This window comes from Rana temporaria, chromosome 1, assembly GCF_905171775.1.
Source record: "Rana temporaria chromosome 1, aRanTem1.1, whole genome shotgun sequence".
NCBI classification, from domain to species: domain Eukaryota; kingdom Metazoa; phylum Chordata; class Amphibia; order Anura; family Ranidae; genus Rana; species Rana temporaria.
In genome coordinates, this window is record NC_053489.1 from 214,377,444 (window position 1) to 214,400,206 (window position 22,763).

Here is a 22,763-nt window from a genome sequence, read left to right on the forward strand (position 1 = left end):
GTTGATTGAAAGCAGCGCAGCCATTGGCTTGCGCTGCTGTCAATCACATCCAATGACGCGGCGCTCCGGGGGAAAGGGCCGAGTGATACAGTGAGCGGCTATGGCCGCCAGCTGTATCACGGGAGCGCGCCCGCAACACTCAACACCATGCAAGCTCTCTCGCATTAAGGTGTTGAGTCCTTGCGGGGGAAGCCAAGACAGCCGCAGAGGGACCCCAGAAGACCAGGTTCGGGGCCATTCTTTGCAAAATGAGCTGCATAGTGGAGGTAAGTATAACATGTTTGTTATTTTAAAAAAAAATATTCACACGGGTGCCTCCAATTGGCGGACTCCGCTTTCTCAGCGGGGGATCGATCCGCTAATCCCCGCTAAGCAGGCGGATGACAGATCCGTCTCCACTCACTGTACAGAGCGTTGATGGACACAGTCCTGCCCTCCTCTATGGGGAGGCAGCCCGTTTTCATTCCATCCCATTCAATCTGCCAGACAGAAAATAGGAGTAATGTCCCTTGTGCTGATTTTATTTGTTTGTTACTAAACATAGGCTTTTAATTAGCTAGTCACTTTATATAGAAATCTAATTGTTGCTTTATTGAAAAGCTTATAAAGTTATAAAGCCACCCCAATGTGCTGCTTGAGGGTTTTTATTTTTTACATAACATAGAATTGTTAGAGAGAGATATTGTGATTCTGGTAGCAAAGAAAAAAGTCTTTGTCCTAAATAAAGCAGTATTTATTACATTCATAGAAGAATTATTCAGCTTGTAAGTCCACAGTGGTCATGAGTTCATCATTTTTAGATATCATGTGGCTGTGTTCTGAGTATTGTAGGCAAAACTCCTTTAAACTGGATATAGCCTGAGAGATATATTTTCATGGTATGTGCATGCATGCGGAACTGTAACGGCTCTTTCACACTCACTGTGGAGTGCGATGCCCTTTGAAAAACAATCTGTGTTCAGATTGCTTTCCAGAGGGCATTTGACAGGCACTGAGAAGGTATTATAACACCTCTTTACCACCTAATTTAACCCTATAATGCTGCACTTCCGTGCCGCAATCGCGTACAGTGCAGGCAGCTGCGCTACGGCCCTATTAAACTCAATGGCAAATTTGACAGGCGGTACCACCTGTCAAACTCTACACCCCGAGTTAGAAATGTTGTGGCATGTGTACAGCCCTGTCCAGCTGTATTGGGACAGTTTGGTGGGTAGTAAAACAGTGGCTCGGCCACCTTATTTCACCGCCGCCCATCAGAAAGAGCACTAACACTTGTATGTATTTACACAGCCTGGAGATCTCAGTACTCCCTATGACAATGCCTTCATATGCCTTTCTCTGCCCGAATTATTTAGACCCTGGGCTGTCTTAATGAGAGGACACACCTGGGCACTGCCCAGGGGCCCCAGCTGCATGAGGGGGCCCTGCACTTTCCCCAAAGCAGCTGGTCCTTGAGCCCACGCTGCCCCGAAATTGGGGGCCCCATGATGGCACAGAGAGTGATAGATACACAGGGGAGGCAGTCTGCCTCCTACCCACTTTTAGCGCTAGAAATAGGGCCTGTAAAGTGCCTGAAAACCGCCTCCTATTTATTTCAGTGTAACTTTTCACACTGGGGCGGTGCGCTTGCGAGACGTTAGGAAAAGTCCTGCAAGCAGCATCTTTGGGGTGGTTTGGGAGCGCTCCCAAAACATCCTGTCTATTGAAATGAATGGGCAGCGCTTCCAAAGCACCTGAAAAGCGCTTTGGAAACGCCACAACATGGGCGCTTTTGACCCCTTCTTTGGGGTTAAAAGCGCCACTTAAACAGCACTAAAGCGCCGCTAAAACAAGCAGTGTTTTGTTGGCGCTAACATGGCCGCGGCTCCAGTGTGAAAGGGGTCTTATGGTCCCTAGGAGTCACATTTTATTGCTTGCTCCTGACATGACTAGGGATTATGGGGTGTGACCTCAACTAATGTGCACTGCTTGTTCCAAACAAAAGGAAATAAGGGGGAAAAGTAGAGGATTGGGAACTCATAGAGGAGGTTACAAGGCAGAAAAACACAGTAAAAAACGGTTTGATGAAAAATATATAGTAGCGGATGTGTTTGAATTATTTTTGGAGACAGAAAATTTTGAAAAATAAAAGTTTTTCTTCGTTTCTAGTAAAGAGCCACTGTGATTGGCTCTTTACCCTGTTCTGTGATCAGCTAAGGACACAGCAATCACATATCCCTGCCGATGCGTACCGCATCATGAGAAACGCGATCACGGGATGTTGTCCATACAGTCCCTCCCAGCAATGTGCGACCATGTTGTAGCCGTCTTTTGGCTATAGCGCGGTCGTGAAGAGGTTAACCTATCAGTGGTTATAGCTGATCGATGTACATGCAATAATTTTGTGAATAAATAATTGTGTTCCACATTGTGTTCTTCTTAGTTTATGAAAATGACCTTCCTATGTTCCATAAAAAATTGTTATTGGAAAAAAAAAAAAGAAAGTGACCTTCCCAAAAGAAATTAACTAATGGTACATATTATATTTGTCTGGAGTTCCACCTTAAGAGGCTGGGAAGTATCTGAACACGCAACAAAATTAGGGAAAATCTGACAGACAGCTGGATTTTCTGGCCACATCTGCTAGTTATTGTCCAGATTTTAATAGAGGCATTAGAGACCAATTAGGAGACTTGTCTCAACCTGGCCATAGTCAGTCTAGACCAGGGGTCTCAAACTCAAATTACCTGAGGGCCACAAGACAAGTTTCCATATCCCATGGGGGGCCGCATGCAAACTTTCAAACTTCAAAAACAGTACTGGTGTCAGCGAACGCATTATTAACCCTGACCACTACACTGCACACTGACCACTACACTACACACTGACCACTCACCATCAGGGTACAGCACATCAGGGCACAGGGCACAGCACACATGAGTGCACAGCGCACATCAGGGTACAAAGCCCAGCACATCAGGGTACAAAGCCCAGCACATCAGGGTACAAAGCCCAGCACATCAGGGTACAGGGCACATAAGAGCACAGCACATAAGGGTACAGCACAACAGGCCACATCAGGGTGCACGGCACATTAGGGCAGGGCATATCAGGACAGGGCACATGGCACAGTGCAGGACATGGCACATCTGGACAGGGCACATGGCACATCAGGGTACAGGGCACATGAAACAGCACATCAGGGTACAAAGCCCAGCACATCAGGCTACATGGGGCACATCAGGGTACATGGGGCACATGGCACATCAGGGTACATGGGCCACATCAGGGTACATGGGGCACAATCAGAGCACATCAGGGCACATGGGGCATATCAGGGCACATGGGGCACATACGAGCACACCAGGTCACATGAGAGCATATCAGGGCACAATCAGGGAACATGGGGCACACCAGGGAACATGGGGCACATGAGAGCACATCAGGGCACAGCACATCAGGGTACAGGACATGGCACATCAGGGCACAGCACATCAGGACAGGGCACATGGCACATCAGGGTACAGGGCACATGAAACAGCACATCAGGGTACAAAGCCCAGCACATCAGGGTACCCCATGTACCCTGATGTGCTGGGCTTTGTACCCTGATGTGCTGTTTCATGTGCCCTGATGTGCCATGTGCCCTGATGTGCTGGGCTTTGTACCCTGATGTGCTGTTTCATGTGCCCTGTACCCTGATGTGCCATGTGCCCTGATGTGCTACTCCCCGGCAGCCCCCCTCTCTTCTCGTCCATCTCAGATGATGTCACAAGCAAATGGGGATGGACGAGAAGAGAGAAGGGGCCGCCGGGGAGTAGCAGTGTGACATGAGAGACAAGTGAACTTATGACAGACGCTTCCTGCGCTACTCTTCATGCGATCTACACTTCCGCGGGACACGCCCTGCCTGCGGGCCATTTAAAACCGGTCCGCGGGCCGGTACTTTGAGACCCCTGGTCTAGACCCATCCGCAGCCTTGTCATCCCTATACACACATAATGCAGATCCCAGTCTAGACCCAGCTGCAGCCTTGTCCCCCCTATACACACGTAATGCAGATCCCAGTCTAGACCCTTCCGCAGCCTTGTCACCCCTATACACACGTAATGCAGATCCCGGACTAGACCCATCCACAGCCTTGTCACCCCTATACACATAATGCAGATCCCAGTCTAGACCCTTCCGCAGCCTTGTCACCCCTATATACACGTAATGCAGATCCCAGTCTAGACCCATCCGCAGCCTTGTCCCCCCCTATACACACGTAATGCAGATCCCGGTCTAGACCCTTCTGCAGCCTTGTCCCCCTATACACACATAATGCAGATCCCAGTCTAGACCCATCCGCAACCTTGTCACCCCTATACACACGTAATGCAGATCCCAGTCTAGACCCATCCGCAGCCTTGTCACCCCTATACACATAATGTAGGTCCCAGTCTAGACCCATCCACAGCCTTGTCACCCCTATACACACGTAATGCAGATCCCAGTCTAGACCCATCCACAGCCTTGTCACCCATATACACACGTAATGCAGATCCCAGTCTAGACCCATCTGCAGCCTTATCACCCCTATACACACGTAATTCAGATCCCAGTCTAGACCCATCCACAGCCTTGTCATCCCTATACACACGTAATGCAGATCCCAGTCTAGACCCATCCGCAGCCTTGTCACCCCTATACACACGTAATGCAGATCCCAGTCTAGACCCATCCGCAGCCTTGTCACCCCTATACACACGTAATGCAGATCCCGGACTAGACCCATCCACAGCCTTGTCACCCCTATACACATAATGCAGATCCCAGTCTAGACCCATCCACAGCCTTGTCACCCCTATACACACGTAATGCAGATCCCAGTCTAGACCCATCCGCAGCCTTGTCACCCCTATACACACGTAATGCAGATCCCGGACTAGACCCATCCACAGCCTTGTCACCCCTATACACATAATGCAGATCCCAGTCTAGACCCATCCACAGCCTTGTCACCCCTATACACACGTAATGCAGATCCCAGTCTAGACCCATCCGCAGCCTTGTCACCCCTATACACACGTAATGCAGATCCCGGACTAGACCCATCCACAGCCTTGTCACCCCTATACACATAATGCAGATCCCAGTCTAGACCCATCCGCAGCCTTGTCACCCCTATACACACGTAATGCAGATCCCAGTCTAGACCCTTCCGCAGCCTTGTCACCCCTATACACACGTAATGCAGATCCCAGTCTAGACCCATCCGCAGCCTTGTCCCCCCTATACACACGTAATGCAGATCCCGGACTAGACCCATCCACAGCCTTGTCACCCCTATACACATAATGCAGATCCCAGTCTAGACCCATCCACAGCCTTGTCACCCCTATACACACATAATGCAGATCCCAGTCTAGACCCATCTGCAGCCTTGTCCCCCCTATGCACACGTAATGCAGATCCCAGTCTAGACCCATGCGCAGCCTTGTCACCCCTATACACACGTAATGCAGATCCCGGACTAGACCCATCCACAGCCTTGTCACCCCTATACACACGTAATTCAGATCCCAGTCTAGACCCATCTGCAGCCTTGTCCCCCCTATACACACGTAATGCAGATCCCAGTCTAGACCCATGCGCAGCCTTGTCCCCCCTATACACACGTAATGCAGATCCCAGTCTAGACCCATGCGCAGCCTTGTCACCCCTATACACACGTAATGCAGATCCCAGTCTAGACCCATCCGCAGCCTTGTCACCCCTATACACACGTAATGCAGATCCCAGTCTAGACCCATGCGCAGCCTTGTCACCCCTATACACACGTAATGCAGATCCCAGTCTAGACCCATCCACAGCCTTGTCCCCCCTATACACACGTAATGCAGATCCCGGTCTAGACCCATCTGCAGCCTTGTCACCCCTATACACACATAATGCAGATCCCAGTCTAGACCCATCCGCAGCCTTGTCCCCCCTATACACACGTAATGCAGATCCCAGTCTAGACCCATCCGCAGCCTTGTCCCCCCTATGCACACGTAATGCAGATCCCAGACTAGACCCATCCACAGCCTTGTCCCCCCTATACACACGTAATGCAGATCCCAGTCTAGACCCATCCGCAGCCTTGTCACCCCTATACACATAATGCAGGTCCCAGTCTAGACCCATCCACAGCCTTGTCACCCCTATACACACGTAATGCAGATCCCAGTCTAGACCCATCCGCAGCCTTGTCACCCCTATACACATAATGTAGGTCCCAGTCTAGACCCATCCACAGCCTTGTCACCCATATACACACGTAATGCAGATCCCAGTCTAGACCCATCTGCAGCCTTATCACCCCTATACACACGTAATTCAGATCCCAGTCTAGACCCATCCACAGCCTTGTCATCCCTATACACACGTAATGCAGATCCCAGTCTAGACCCATCCGCAGCCTTGTCACCCCTATACACATAATGCAGGTCCCAGTCTAGACCCATCCACAGCCTTGTCACCCCTATACACACGTAATGCAGATCCCAGTCTAGACCCATCCGCAGCCTTGTCACCCCTATACACATAATGCAGATCCCAGTCTAGACCCATCCGCAGCCTTATCCCCCCTATACACACGTAATACAGATCCCAGACTAGACCCATCCACAGCCTTGTCATCCCTATACACATAATGCAGATCCCAGTCTAGACCCATCTGCAGCCTTGTCACCCCTATACACACATAATGCAGATCTCAGTCTAGACCCATCTGCAGCCTTGTCCCCCCTATACACACATAATGCAGATACCAGTCTAGACCCATCTGCAGCCTTGTCCCCCCTATACACACATAATGCAGATCCCAGTCTAGACCCAGCTGCAGCCTTCTCCCCCCTATACACACATAATGCAGATCCCAGTCTAGACCCATCCGCAACCTTGTCACCCCTATACACACGTAATGCAGATCCCAGTCTAGACCCATCCGCAGCCTTGTCACCCCTATATACACGTAATGCAGATCCCAGTCTAGACCCATCCGCAGTCTTGTCCCCCCTATACACACATAATGCAGATCCCGGTCTAGATCCATCCGCAGTCTTGTCCCCCCTATACACACATAATGCAGATCCCAGTCTAGACCCATCTGCAGCCTTGTCCCCCCTATACACATAATGCAGATCCCGGTCTAGACCCATCTGCAGCCTTGTCCCCCTATACACACGTAATGCAGATCCCAGTCTAGACCCATCCGCAGCCTTGTCACCCCTATACACACGTAATTCAGATCCCAGTCTAGACCCATCCGCAGCCTTGTCCCCCCTATACACACGTAATGCAGATCCCGGACTAGACCCATCCACAGCCTTGTCATCCCTATACACATAATGCAGATCCCAGTCTAGACCCATCCACAGCCTTGTCACCCCTATACACATAATGCAGATCCCAGTCTAGACCCATCCGCAGCCTTGTCACCCCTATACACACGTAATGCAGATCCCAGTCTAGACCCATCCGCAGCCTTGTCCCCCCTATACACACGTAATTCAGATCCCAGTCTAGACCCATCCGCAGCCTTGTCCCCCCTATACACACGTAATGCAGATCCCGGACTAGACCCATCCACAGCCTTGTCATCCCTATACACATAATGCAGATCCCAGTCTAGACCCATCCACAGCCTTGTCACCCCTATACACATAATGCAGATCCCAGTCTAGACCCATCCACAGCCTTGTCACCCCTATACACACATAATGCAGATCCCAGTCTAGACCCTTCCGCAGCCTTGTCACCCCTATACACACATAATGCAGATCCCAGTCTAGACCCATCTGCAGCCTTGTCACCCCTATACACACATAATGCAGATCCCAGTCTAGACCCATCTGCAGCCTTGTCCCCCCTATACACACATTATGCAGATCCCAGTCTAGACCCATCTGCAGCCTTGTCCCCCCTATACACACATAATGCAGATCCCAGTCTAGACCCATCTGCAGCCTTGTCCCCCCTATACACACATAATGCAGATCCCAGTCTAGACCCATCTGCAGCCTTGTCCCCCCTATACACACGTAATGCAGATCCCGGACAAGACCCATCCACAGCCTTGTCACCCCTATACACACGTAATTCAGATCCCAGTCTAGACCTATCTGCAGCCTTGTCCCCCCTATACACACGTAATTCAGATCCCAGTCTAGACCCATCCGCAGCCTTGTCCCCCCTATACACACGTAATGCAGATCCCGGACTAGACCCATCCACAGCCTTGTCATCCCTATACACATAATGCAGATCCCAGTCTAGACCCATCCACAGCCTTGTCACCCCTATACACATACTGTAATGCAGATCCCAGTCTAGACCCATCCACAGCATTGTCACCCCTATACACACATAATGCAGATCCCAGTCTAGACCCATCCGCAGCCTTGTCACCCCTATATACACGTAATGCAGATCCCAGTCTAGACCCATCCGCAGTCTTGTCCCCCCTATACACACATAATGCAGATCCCGGTCTAGATCCATCCGCAGTCTTGTCCCCCCTATACACACATAATGCAGATCCCAGTCTAGACCCATCTGCAGCCTTGTCCCCCCTATACACATAATGCAGATCCCGGTCTAGACCCATCTGCAGCCTTGTCCCCCTATACACACGTAATGCAGATCCCAGTCTAGACCCATCCGCAGCCTTGTCACCCCTATACACACGTAATTCAGATCCCAGTCTAGACCCATCCGCAGCCTTGTCCCCCCTATACACACGTAATGCAGATCCCGGACTAGACCCATCCACAGCCTTGTCATCCCTATACACATAATGCAGATCCCAGTCTAGACCCATCCACAGCCTTGTCACCCCTATACACATAATGCAGATCCCAGTCTAGACCCATCCGCAGCCTTGTCACCCCTATACACACGTAATGCAGATCCCAGTCTAGACCCATCCGCAGCCTTGTCCCCCCTATACACACGTAATGCAGATCCCAGTCTAGACCCATCCGCAGCCTTGTCCCCCCTATACACACGTAATGCAGATCCCGGACTAGACCCATCCACAGCCTTGTCATCCCTATACACATAATGCAGATCCCAGTCTAGACCCATCCACAGCCTTGTCACCCCTATACACATAATGCAGATCCCAGTCTAGACCCATCCACAGCCTTGTCACCCCTATACACACATAATGCAGATCCCAGTCTAGACCCTTCCGCAGCCTTGTCACCCCTATACACACATAATGCAGATCCCAGTCTAGACCCATCTGCAGCCTTGTCACCCCTATACACACATAATGCAGATCCCAGTCTAGACCCATCTGCAGCCTTGTCCCCCCTATACACACATTATGCAGATCCCAGTCTAGACCCATCTGCAGCCTTGTCCCCCCTATACACACATAATGCAGATCCCAGTCTAGACCCATCTGCAGCCTTGTCCCCCCTATACACACATAATGCAGATCCCAGTCTAGACCCAGCTGCAGCCTTGTCCCCCCTATACACACGTAATGCAGATCCCGGACTAGACCCATCCACAGCCTTGTCACCCCTATACACACGTAATTCAGATCCCAGTCTAGACCTATCTGCAGCCTTGTCCCCCCTATACACACGTAATTCAGATCCCAGTCTAGACCCATCCGCAGCCTTGTCCCCCCTATACACACGTAATGCAGATCCCGGACTAGACCCATCCACAGCCTTGTCATCCCTATACACATAATGCAGATCCCAGTCTAGACCCATCCGCAGCCTTGTCCCCCCTATACACACGTAATGCAGATCCCGGACTAGACCCATCCACAGCCTTGTCACCCCTATACACACGTAATTCAGATCCCAGTCTAGACCTATCTGCAGCCTTGTCCCCCCTATACACACGTAATTCAGATCCCAGTCTAGACCCATCCGCAGCCTTGTCCCCCCTATACACACGTAATGCAGATCCCGGACTAGACCCATCCACAGCCTTGTCATCCCTATACACATAATGCAGATCCCAGTCTAGACCCATCCACAGCCTTGTCACCCCTATACACACGTAATGCAGATCCCGGACTAGACCCATCCACAGCCTTGTCCCCCCTATACACATACTGTAATGCAGATCCCAGTCTAGACCCATCCACAGCATTGTCACCCCTATACACACATAATGCAGATCTCAGTCTAGACCCATCTGCAGCCTTGTCCCCCCTATACACACATAATGCAGATCCCAGTCTAGACCCATCCACAGCCTTGTCACCCCTATACACACGTAATGCAGATCCCAGTCTAGACCCATCCGCAGCCTTGTCCCCCCTATACACACGTAATGCAGATCCCAGTCTAGACCCATCTGCAGCCTTGTCCCCCCTATACACACGTAATTCAGATCCCAGTCTAGACCCATCCGCAGCCTTGTCACCCCTATACACACGTAATTCAGATCCCAGTCTAGACCCATCCGCAGCCTTGTCACCCCTATACACACGTAATTCAGATCCCAGTCTAGACCCATCTGCAGCCTTGTCCCCCCTATACACACGTAATGCAGATCATATGGGTGTGACGGCTCTGAATCCAGCCTGCAAGTGGCACTGGTGACATTTCTACTATGCCCCAAGCACTCTGTCCTTGGTACAGACCTTCAAAAAGGTCATTGATTTTCTGTCCTTCTGTTGAATGCAAAATTATGTTAGCTACCGACAAACTAACATGCCGCTGATTGGATGTTATCTGTTATTTCAGATCCATCAAAAGAAGAAAATGTGGTAATATATTTGTATGTGACTTGAGAGTACTCCAAAGCGGCTGTATGTTGCAGAGCAGATAATTTACCTTGGTTAATAATGACATTATGGGCAATGCAGCATGCTGTGGAAACGATCTTTTTATCGATTTAATGCATACACTCAGAGGAACCTGATCCTCCTTTTCCTTATATACTTTGATTCACAGCAAAGCATAGCGATAGATTACATTACATATAAGTTCCATAAATCCCACCATGGTATGCTGTACAATGGCATCATTTTCTGTTATAATAAATGGCTGTTGTAATGATTGTGATATCAATTTCCTGCAAAGGAAAAGTGGGCAAAAATGATATTAATCTTCTGCTGCGATTTTGTATTGATTCAAGCCAATGCAAATCAATCTGAATTGATTCATGTGCCGTGTGTCCTAGATACTCGCTGGCGATTTAAACTGAGTCTGCTTCTTATTTATCATTTCAAAACTGCAAATCGCAACCAATGTTATTCACTTTTAGCCAGATTCAGAGACGTTTACGCCGGCTTATCAGTAGATACGGCGTCGTAACTCTGAATCTAAGCCGTCGTACATTTAAGTGTATTCTCAAATTGAGATACACTTAAATGTAGCTAAGATATGACTGCCTGCGCCGTCGTATCTTAGCTGTTTAGTTCCGTCGGCCGCTAGGGGCGTGAACGCTAATTTACACCTAGAATGCGTAAATCAGCGAGATACGCCTATTCACGAACGTACGCTTGTCCGTCGCAGTAAAGATACGCCGTTTACGTAAGGCGTTTTCCGGCGTAAAGTTAATTGAACAAAAAGCTGGCCTAGCCAATGTTAAGTATGGACGTCGTTCCCGCGTCGAATCTTGAAATTTTTACGCCGTTTGCGTAAGTCGTCCGTGAATGGGGCTGGACGTAATTTACGTTCACGTCGAAACCAATACGTCCTTGCGGCGTACTTTGGAGCAATGCACACTGGGATATGGGATAAAAACGTCAATCACGTCGGGTCACGAGTCATTAACATAAAACACGCCCCCCTATTCCTCATTTGAATTAGGCGCGCTTACGCCGGCCCATTTACGCTACGTCGCCGTAACTTAGGAGGCAAGTGCTTTGTGAATACAGCACTTGCCTCTCTGACTTACGGTGGCGTAGCGTATATGCGATACGCTACGCCGCCTCAAAGTTAAGCCAGTCTTTCTGAATCTGACTAGAAGTCTCGATTCACATTGGGGTGGCTTCAAAGTGAATCTGTATGGGGGTGGTTTTATAATTATCAATCGGCTACTGCACCTGCAGGGCTCCAATGAGGAAAATCGGCAGGGCCTGCATCCATTTAGACGTGATTTCCTATTGGGAGTATTTTTACAAAAAATGAAATTTTTGTTGCAGGGGATGCCTGAAATCTTACTTGTATCTTAGTGCAGAGTGCAGACTTCTGGGAAAATCAGTAAGTCAATCACACAAGCAGGAAATTACATTTTTTTTAGGGAGCGTTCTGTACACAATTTGTGTACAGAGCACCTACAGGTAGCCATATTGCATTTTACAGAAAATTACAGCGCTGCAGATTTAAAAGAAAAAGGTATTTTTTTTGAAAATTCAATTACAATATGACTTGTGTCGCAATTGTATACGCTATAATATATATTTTTTTTATTTGCTATTTTTTTCAACCACTTAAGGAGCCCTTCACACCGATATACATCGGCAGAAGGGCACGGCTGGGCACAGGCACGTGGCACGTACCTGTACATCGCCTTTAAGAGCCCAGCCGGGGGTTACGAGCGCGCCGCCGCTGGCGTGCTCGCGACCTGGTCCTGTTTTCTGTGACCGCGCCCGTGGGACCCGATCACCGCTGGTGTCCCGTGATCAGGTCACAGAGAGGAAGAACGGGGAGAGGTGAGTGTAAACAAACCTTTCCCCCGTTCTTCCTAGTGTGGCTGTCACTGATCATCTGTTCCCTGTGTTAGGGAACGACGATCAGTGACATCACACGCACAGCCACGCCCCCCCCCCCCCCACAGTAAGAACACTCCCTTAGGGCACACTTAACCCCTACAGCGCCCCTTCCTGGTTAACCCCTTCACTGCCAGTGTCATTTTCACAGTTATCAGTGCATTTTTATAGCACTTTTCGCTGTGAAAATTACAATGGTCCCAAAAATGTGTCAAAAGTGTCCAATGTGTCCGCCGTAAGGTCGCAGTCACAAAAAAAAAATCACTGATCGTCGTCATTACTAGTAAAAAAAAAAATTATTAATAAAAATGCCATAAAACGATCCCCTATTTTGTAAACGCTTTAACTTTTGCGCAAACCAATCAATAAACGTTTTTTTTTTTACCAAAAATATGTAGAAGAATACGTATCGGCCTAAACTGAGGGAAAAAAATGTTTTTTTTATATATATTTTTGGGGGATATTTATTATAGCAAAAAGTAAAAAATATTGCATTTTTTTCCCAAATTGTCGCTCCATTTTTGTTTATAGCCCAAAAAATAAAAAACCGCAGAGGTGATCAAATACCACCAAAAGAAAGTTCTATTTGTGAGAAAAAAAGGACGCCAATTTTCTTTGGGAGCCACGTCGCACGGCCGCGAAATTGTCAGTAAAAGGGACGCAGTGCCGAATCGCAAAAAGGGGCAAGGTCCTTTACCTGCATAATGGTCCGGGGCTGAAGTTGTTAAGTAAACAAGAAATTGAATTTTGATCCCAAGTTGATATATTTATTCTACATACAACAAATATCTTATTAGTTATAGTATTGACAAAATCTACATTCTGCTTTAGCAATAACGTATACAAGCATTTACGAAAAGCTATTTGTCTTTTCTGTGCATAAAGGATTGTGTTCTTTACTGCATGCCTTGTAAGCCTGTGTCTTTTTTTATCATCATTTAAAGGAGAACTCCTTTTAGGATAAAAGTTACCAGTAATTCACAATATCAGTTTACATGATTGTGCTGTATTTTGTTATTTTGGGCTACATCAGCTGCATGTTGAAGGTTGCAGTTTTCAAATGATCTACCTTCAGCTGAGGATCGGTTTTTAATTGTTTATGGGGGAGGGTTCACTGTTGGATAGAAGTACATTGCTTGTCACAGAATGTTGCCTGGAAACCACAGAGGCTGGACATTATGTGAAACAAGCTTCATTTCCTGCTGCAGGCCAGAAAATACGTGGAATATTATTTCTTTGTGCACATGGTGCATCCAGAGCAAACGGCAGACTAGCTTCTAAATCTATACGTTTAAGACAGAGGTTTCATTTTTGCCTTGAGCTCTCCATTAACATTCTATGACGGTGTGGAAACACAACATGTACATATTCTCTTGTGCCTAAAAAACCTCTGTCTACTGATCTTGTAGCATCAATAATCTAAATTTCTAACACTACCCCATACTAATCAAAGTTTGTTAGAATTGACGTAGTCTTAAGCCTCATACACACGATCGGACTTCCATCTGACTTTTCCGTGGATTTTGGTCCGAAGGGCGTTGGCCGTGAACTTGTTCTACATACGCACGGCAGAACATTTTCAGCCAACATTCACCCCATACTAATCAAAGTTTGTTAGAATTGACGTAGTCTTAAGCCTCATACACACGATCGGACTTCCATCTGACTTTTCCGTGGATTTTGGTCCGATGGGCGTTGGCCGTGAACTTGTTCTACATACGCACGGCAGAACATTTTCAGCCAACATTCACTAAATCACGTGGTTTTTCAGCTCTTTACCGCCACCCTTTGGGCAACTTCTGCTATTTTTGTCTGATGTTTAGCATTGGTTCTGAGCGTGTTTGTACTTTGGATTTTAGTCCGATGGACTTGTGTACACACATGATCGGACGATCCTCCATCGGACATTTGTTGTCGAAAAGTTTGAGATCATGCACATGAACATTTGTCCGTGGAAAAACAGACAACGATTGTCCGATGGAGCATACAGACGGTCAGATTGTCCGATAAAACACGTCGGACCGTTGTTTCTCGAAATGTCCGATTATGTGTATGGACCTTAAGAGTCATCTAAACAGCCTACCACAGTATTTTTTCATTCTCCCATACTGTAAAAGGCATCTCCAATAGGCGTTTAAAGGTAAGGCCTCTGTCACATGAGAAGTCTGATTGGTACTGCCTGTCCATTTTTCAGGCGGACCCGTTCGGACCCTCCATTCATCTCTATGGGCACCCGGCTACCTCCGATCTGGCAAAAAAACATATGGAGGATGGGGATCCTTTCTCCTCCATCTGGCTGGATCAGAGGGCAGGCGGGTGTGAACGGACAGATGGTCCGCTTACATATGACTGCCCACAGAGCAGAGCGGATTGTGTCTATGTCCGCTCTGCATAAGCGGAGCGGACATGGACCAGTCATCCGCCCACTCCGCTCTGTGGGGATCGACGGACATACCACCCTTCCCCGCCAACTCTTTCCAATATCCTATTCCTCTACTTTCAATGAGTTCTTCTGTTACTCCCCTACCTTTCAATTCAGATAGCAGAATCTTCCCACCATCTTGCTTGAGCAACTTGACCACTGACTATGCCTACTAGAACCACCCTTTTCTGTATGGGTTGCTATCCTACGAGAAAATAACACCAGGCTGCTAACTGCTGAAAACACTATGTAACCAATAAATGACAGTAGATAATATGCTTATGAGAGCATCAAATATAGTGAGCTTGCATACGGTTACACTTAGCCCCAACATCCTGCGTAATATGCCCCCGGCCTATACTGGTACCACTGAAGTATTACACATGATATGGATGTCCAAAGCTACTCTAACTAGTAGGCTCCCTGATGAACACCAATAGGGAAATTACAGCATTGTTGTTTAAAAACAGTATCTGTACCATTCATGTAACTATTTCATTACTTTTGAGTCTAGTCACCCATACTGTTCAAATGTTTTTGCTACACCCTGTTTATGTATATTGTATACTTAGTGTTAATTCTGATATACTGTATTAATACATTGTACTTGATTTTATACCATACAACCTTTTCTCTTTGTGTATTCCATCTTTTGTATACAATACAAATTGAATTGGGGGAAAAAAACGGATTCCGCCCCATGTTAAAGGGGCCTAACACAGACAGTCTGAGGCCCCGTACACACGTCCGAGAAACTCGACGGGCAAAACACATCGTTTTGCTGGTCGAGTTCCTTGTGAAGCCGCCGAGGATCTCGGCGAGCCAAGTTTCCTCATTGACTAACGAGGAAATAGAGAACATGTTCTCTATTTGGCCCGACGAGATCCTCGACGGTTTCCTCGGCCGAAAGTGTACAGACGACCGGGTTTCTCGGCAGAATACGGCTCCGATCGAGTTTCTGGCTGAATTCTGCCGAGAAACTCGGTCGTGTGTACGGGGCCTGAGACAATTTTCCTTTTTACAAACTGATTACTGAGGCCTACAACCTGCTTTGAAGCTGGAAGTTTGAAGGTGCAAGATACTAGTTTTTGGGGAAAGTGTTGGAACTGTTAGGCCTCGTACACACGACAGAGGAACTCGTCGTAAATGAAACATCGTTTTCCTCGACGAGTTCCTTGTTAGGCTTGTCGAGAATCTTGACAAGCTTTCTTTGCGTACACACTGTCAAGACAAAATCTCGTTGTTCTCAAATGCGGTGACGTACAACACGTACGACAGCACTATAAAGGGGAAGTTCTATTCCATTGGCGCCACCCTTGGGGCTGCTTTTGCTAATCTTGTGTTGCCGCGTGTTAGTAAAAGTTTGGTGAGTGACGATTCGCGCTTTTCAGTCTGTTACAGCGTGACGAATGTGCTACCTCTATTACGAAAACTACTTTTACCAAAGGTGCGCTCCCGTTTCATACTTTATTCTGAGCATGCGCGGGTTTCTAAGCATACACACAAACGCGTTTCTCGTCGTAAACCAGCCCGACGAGAAACACCACGAGGAAATTGAGACTCCCGACGAGGAAAAAGAGAACTTGTTCTCTTTTTTTCTCGTCGAGTTCCACGACAGTTTTCGCGACGAAAAACACACACGACCGTTTTCCTCGGCAAAAAAGCTCTGCCACCAAATTTCTTGATGGATTCTGTCGAGGAAAACGGTTGTGTGTACGAGGCCTCACTGTTTTAGCATAGAAGACTTCTGTAGAGCTTGATAGCTAGAGAGAATGTGTACTCTTCTTAAATATACTTCACCTAGTCTCTGTAAGCAATGTTTATTCTACTGAGTAAACTGGTGGTGCTATCTGCCCTTGACCTATGAATATATGAAGTATGCACATTCTTATATGCATAGATAAGAGGTGAACAGCACCATTGGTACAGATAGTAGTCTCCAGTTTAGTTATGGGACATGCAGAGGTTGATTTACTAAAACTGGAGAGCGCAAAATCTGGTGCAGTTCTGCATTGTAGGCAATCAGCTTCTAACTTTAGCTTGACAAAAGAAAAAGCTGGAAGCTGATTGGCTACTATGCAGAGCTGCACCAGATTTTTCTCTTCAGTTTTACTAAAATCGACCCCACAGACTGCTTTTGGCTATTTCCAGAATGTGTGGCATCTGTTAGCAGGTCTTTACAATTCCCATTTATTCATTGTCCAAGCCCAATGTGCCCTCCAGTGAAAGGGCTCCAATGGGAAGGACTGCAACCTGGCAGATTTTTATCACCGTCTGTGAGAGTTTTTTCTTATCTCACAGTCACTAATGGCCCCTACACTCCGAAAATCGGAGGGAAAATACCGCTATCAAAGCGATTGTACGATAATCGGATCGTTAGTACAGAGCTTTCAAGAGCCGATCACGTTCTATCTGCTATATGGTGGGGTTCTTTTTAAGCAGTTTATTTGGATATTTGAATTTATAATGACCTCTTTTAGGATTGGCGAGTCTCAATGGGCCTTTTGAATGCCAATCACCTCCATTCTGAAAGTTGTGGATGTTTATTCATCTGATCAATATCTTTCAGCGTATTTCAGGTAGTTTTTCTTTTCTTTTTAGTTTACTCACCCCATCTGGTCAGTTAAAGAAAATGTATTATTAAGTTGCCTCCTTGTCTATGTGGATTCCTTACCACTACCCAGTCCCTAGAGTATGTCTTGTCTACATAACTTCCACCAAATGATCCTTTTTTCTGGGCTTCCTCGTGACCTCCCGGCCTCATTCATATTTTATATTTTCAACCAGTCCATCTGCATATAGGCAATTGCTGGCTCCTATTGTAAGTCGGTCTTTGCGAACCCAGCCAATTAGAGATGAATCTTATTTTGTCTACAATGTTTTGATTTGTGTTTCTTTTGTATCATCTGTGTATCATGTTTGTCAATATATTTCTCAGTAGATAGTGCTCGACAAATGTTAATCTCCTGAAGAAGCTACTAACAGTGGTGAAACATGTTGAGAATTTTGTCTAAATGCACACTCTGAAATTGTATATTATACCCTAGATGGATGTTATTCTGTACATTTTTACTTTTATACATTAAAAATATTTTTTTTATATATTCATTCGTGTATCTTTGCACCTTTAAAGTCCCAATTTTCCTCTCAATATCGTTATCAAGTTCATCTGATATTATCCGACAAGCACAAATTTTTCTCGTATGATACCAGATTGTACGATGTTCGATTAATCAGTACAGTTGTCCTCTGAAAATACATTAGAAATACACTACATTTTCGGATTGTGTGTATGGGCCATAAGACTTAAGACCCAGATTCACAAAAGAGATACGACGGCGTATCTCCTGATACGCCGTCGTATCTGTTTTAGGGTCTTCCTAACTATGCGACTGATTCATAGAATCAGTTACGCATAGTTAGCCCTAAGATCCGACAGGTGTAATTGAATTACACTGTCGGATCTTAGGATGCAATACCTCGGCCGCCGCTGGGGGGAGTTTGCGTCGTAAACCAGGGTCGGGTATGCAAATTAGTAGTTACGGCGATCCACGACGGTTTTTCGCGTTCGATACATCGCTGCTAGTCTAGTTTCCCGTCGCAAAGTTAGTCGTCGTTTTAGCTGCCCTAACTTTACACAGCACACGTTATGTGCTGTATAAAGTATGGCCGTCGTTCCCGCGTCGAAATTAAAAAAAATGTTGTTCTTGCGTAAGACGTCCGGGAATACGGAAGTACGCTACGCACGTCGCCGTTCGAAAAAATGACGTCACTTCGCACAAAGCACGGCGGGAATTTCAAAACGGAGCATGCGCAGTAGGTCCAGCGCGGGAGCACGCCTAATTTAAATGGCACACGCCCCTTTGAATTACACAGGCTTACGCCGGAGGCCGCCGGCATAAGTTTTCATGCAAGTGCTTTGTGAATCAGGCACTTGCGATGAAAACTTGCGGCGGTGTAACGTATCTATGATACGTTACGCCGCCGCGATTCTACGTGAATCTGGCCCTAAGATCTCATCAATGAGGACACTAACAGCAATAAAACCACTTATTAGCGGAGTAGAGATGCATTAGAAAGCCTGTCATGTTTGTACAACTGTCCACATTCCCACTGGGGACACTACCCCCACATCCTATAGTTACCAGTACAGGAAGTGAGGGGAAATCTTCCATCAGAGACCAACGCAGCCTTAAAAACTGACTGGGATTCTAACCATTCCCTACTTTAAACAGAACTATTAAAAAAATAAAAACATTAAAAAACCACAGCAGAAGAACATCCCCGTTCCCTGAGATTATTTTTGTACTTACTGTTTGGTTGTCCTCATAAAGCTTCAAGTCATATCCACTGAGTTCCACACAGAATATTATGGCTGTCACACCTTCAAAGCAATGAATCCACTTCTTCCTTTCAGACCTCTGACCCCCAACGTCGACCATTTTGAAAGTTAGCTCTTTAAAGGTGAACTTGTTCTCCACAATGCCTGTAGTCATATCTCGTGAGCGCAGGATGTCTTCTACAGTAGGGATATACTCAATGGCTGCTATCCTGTCCAGGTCATTGAGGTAATAAGCAGCATTGTCTTCCAGATGGTACTCATTGGAGCGACTGAAACACTCCTGAACACCCGTGTCTGCCCACAGTCTCTTCATGACTCCTAGGAGCTCAGACGTAATTTCACCTTTACTCTCTGCTGGCCCAGTCAAAGCGAAGAGCTGTACTGCATCATACGCTCGGTCTGGGTTGTGAAACTCGATTTTCAGGGTGGCAAGTGCTCTAATGATGCGAGTGAGTGAGTCAATTGCATTATAAATAATGAGGGGTTTATATTCTTTGCATGCCTCCAGGTTAAAGCCTCCACTGTGGATGATCTTCATCTGTTTTACAATGGTGCTTTTACCAGAGTTGCTGGTCCCAAGTAGCAAAAGTTTGATTTCCCGGCGTTGGCGCTGGCTTTCCGAGCGCAGGTGCCTGTCAATCCTGCGCGAGCGCCTTGCAGCCTCTTTCTCCTCCGCACTTTGCCGACATCCCATGGTAGGTGTTTGCCAATGGTGGAGATACTCCCTTTCTCTCTCTTTATCTTTCCTTTCTGCCTCGGAAATATTGTGTCCCCTCAGGTTTTAAACCAGGTAAAGGTACAATCAGCCTGGACAATAACTGTCAATGCCTAACAAATGAAAATTAAGGAAAAATACAATCTTAAGCAGATGGTCTCCTCAACAAATGTCATGGCGCTCCCCTTCCTTTGAGATAAAAGTGGCACATTCCTTCTTTAATGAAAAGATACTTCCCGTCTCCAATGAGTAACCATATTTGTCATATACCATTTTCTTTCCTGCATAATTATTTCACTTCCTTCTGTCCAAAGGTAAGGAGCTGCCTACTCATCTGTTTCTACCTCACTTGCCTTTTTAATTGTATTTTCTGGTTACCATGGTGATTCGGCTCTGTGCAGCAAGAGATTCTGTGGCCAACCTCTCATTTATTCCACTGGCCTTTTTGATGGTTTTTCCTTTCTTTTTTCACCCTGTTCCTGACAATGATCTGCACCTGTCAGACACAAAGAAAAAGCAAACATGAAATAGTTGTATTTGTACATCCTCCACTTTCAACAAATACAAAGTGCTTTCTATTAACCACTATAATGACGTAATTACTAAACCATATCGTTTTATAGAACTGTTGGTAAATGAACATAATATGAAAAGGCAGAAAACCTGAAAATCTAACCTGAGATCAGCTAGCTAGTTATCTATCATTTTGAACTGGTTTGCAACCTTCAATTACTGGCACAAATTGCTATTCAGCGTAGGAAAAGGAGGTTTCCCCATTTTTTTGTCTCAGTCCTCTTCCGACATTGGAAAATGCACCATTAAACTGAAAAGCAGCAGGCACATTTATGGCTAGCGTTGACACATCTACAGCACCTTGAAAAAGTATTATAAGCCCTTGACATTTTCCACATTTTGTCAGGTTACAACCAAAAACGTAAATGTATTTTATTGGGATTTTATGTGATAAACCAACACAAAGTGGCGCATAATTGTGACGTGGAAGGAAAATGATAAATGGTTTTCAACATTTCTTTACAAATAGATATCTGAAAAGTGTGGTGTGCATTTGTATACAGCCCCTTTAGGCTCCATTCACACCTAGGCAGACAAATTTGCGGCGTTTTGTCGCCGCAAATCGCGGTACAAATAGCGGCGTTTTGTACCGCGATTTGCGGCGACAAAACGCCGGTATTGTCCGCCTAGATGTGCCCCAGATTGACCCCCTCTATGGAGATGGTTCCCATCTCCTAGCCGAACACCGAAAGCCGCCTGAAAAAAAGGTCTGGGACCTTTTTTCAGGCGGCAGGCGTTCGGCGTGGAGATGTGAACCATCTCCATAGAGGGACATATGTTTTCATCCCTCTGGCGGCAGCGGCGTAGCACTACAGGCGTTAAAACGCCTAGATGTGAATGGGGGCTTACTCTAATACCCCAAACTAAAATCTAGTGGAACCAATTTTCCTTCAGAATTCACCTAATTATTAAATAAAGTCCACCTGTGTGTAATTTAATCTTAGTATAAATAGAGCTGTTCCATGAAGCCCTCAGAGTTTTTTTTAGAGAACTTTAACCTCCCTGGCGGTATGATTCTTTCAGAAAAAAGATGCTGAAAGCGGTACCATTATTTGCAAGGAAATTTGGCGTTTTATACTGTTGGCCTGTAATTTTTAGGAATAACTCACTTAAATCTGACCAAACAAGAGACTAGTAGGCATCCCGGGTATGACATTTTTTTAAAAACAAAATTATAAATTATTTTTTTTTTTTTCACATTTACTCTTTTATTTTCCTTTTTCTTTTATAACAAGGTCACAAGAGATTATCATACAAATAAATACAACCATACATTACATTATTCTAGACATAATGTCTCTTCAAAAAAATAAACAGACACAAATCCAAAAACATAATTATAGCCCGTTCAGTTTTCACTCTTATTCTTAACTACACCCGTTGTCAATTTGACCTACTTTGTCTGCTCCCCTAGTTTAATATGTATGTACTTCGAGCGCCTCCTCCCGTCTGTTTCCTTGTTATCGGTATGCCCTTACTTATCTACCCCCTTAGATGGGGACCCCCCAAACTACACAAAGCAATACAAAACAGAGAAAGAAAAAAAAAAAAAAAAAAAAACCCGCACAGGACCACCCCGGCTTCCAGTCTTCCTTACCTTCGGCTCACTTCTAATCAAAATTATAAATTATAATCTAATAAATAATTATAAATGATTATAACAAATAATAATATAATTCTAATAAAAATTATTCAATAATGTAATCAACTCAAAATCACAGAAATTTGCTCAGTTGCAGAATTGTTGCTGTCATTATTTTTTTTTTTTATGATGAATTTCCCCACAAATCGCTATCGCACAATTCTGCAAGTGATTATAATTTATTATCGCTGTTTTCTAGCTGATCTAAAACCATTTTTGACATAAAGGGACACTTTTGGTTGCTATGGACAATCTACAGTTTGCAGGCAGAAAGAAAGGTTTTTATTATATAAAAGAACATGTAGGGCACTGGGCCGACCACTAGGGACAAGGGGGGTGTGTATTTTTTACATACAGTACTGTAATCTATAA

General features: G+C 46.0%; 2 protein-coding genes across 5 annotated transcripts in view; one reads left to right on the forward strand and one right to left on the reverse strand.

The window, feature by feature from the left end:
- RSPH14 (radial spoke head 14 homolog) overlaps positions 1–22,763 on the forward strand; it is a 336,392-nt gene that overhangs the window by 180,884 nt on the left and 132,745 nt on the right. The gene's annotated exons all lie outside the window — the stretch shown is intronic.
- GNAZ (G protein subunit alpha z) overlaps positions 1–22,763 on the reverse strand; it is a 201,160-nt gene that overhangs the window by 103,510 nt on the left and 74,887 nt on the right. For both annotated transcript variants that reach the window (XM_040349585.1, XM_040349576.1), the window contains one exon: positions 19,433–20,672. In XM_040349585.1, coding sequence (XP_040205519.1) covers positions 19,433–20,155 — 723 coding nt within the window. In that variant the 5' untranslated portion in view covers positions 20,156–20,672. The remainder of the gene's footprint in view (positions 1–19,432; positions 20,673–22,763) is intronic.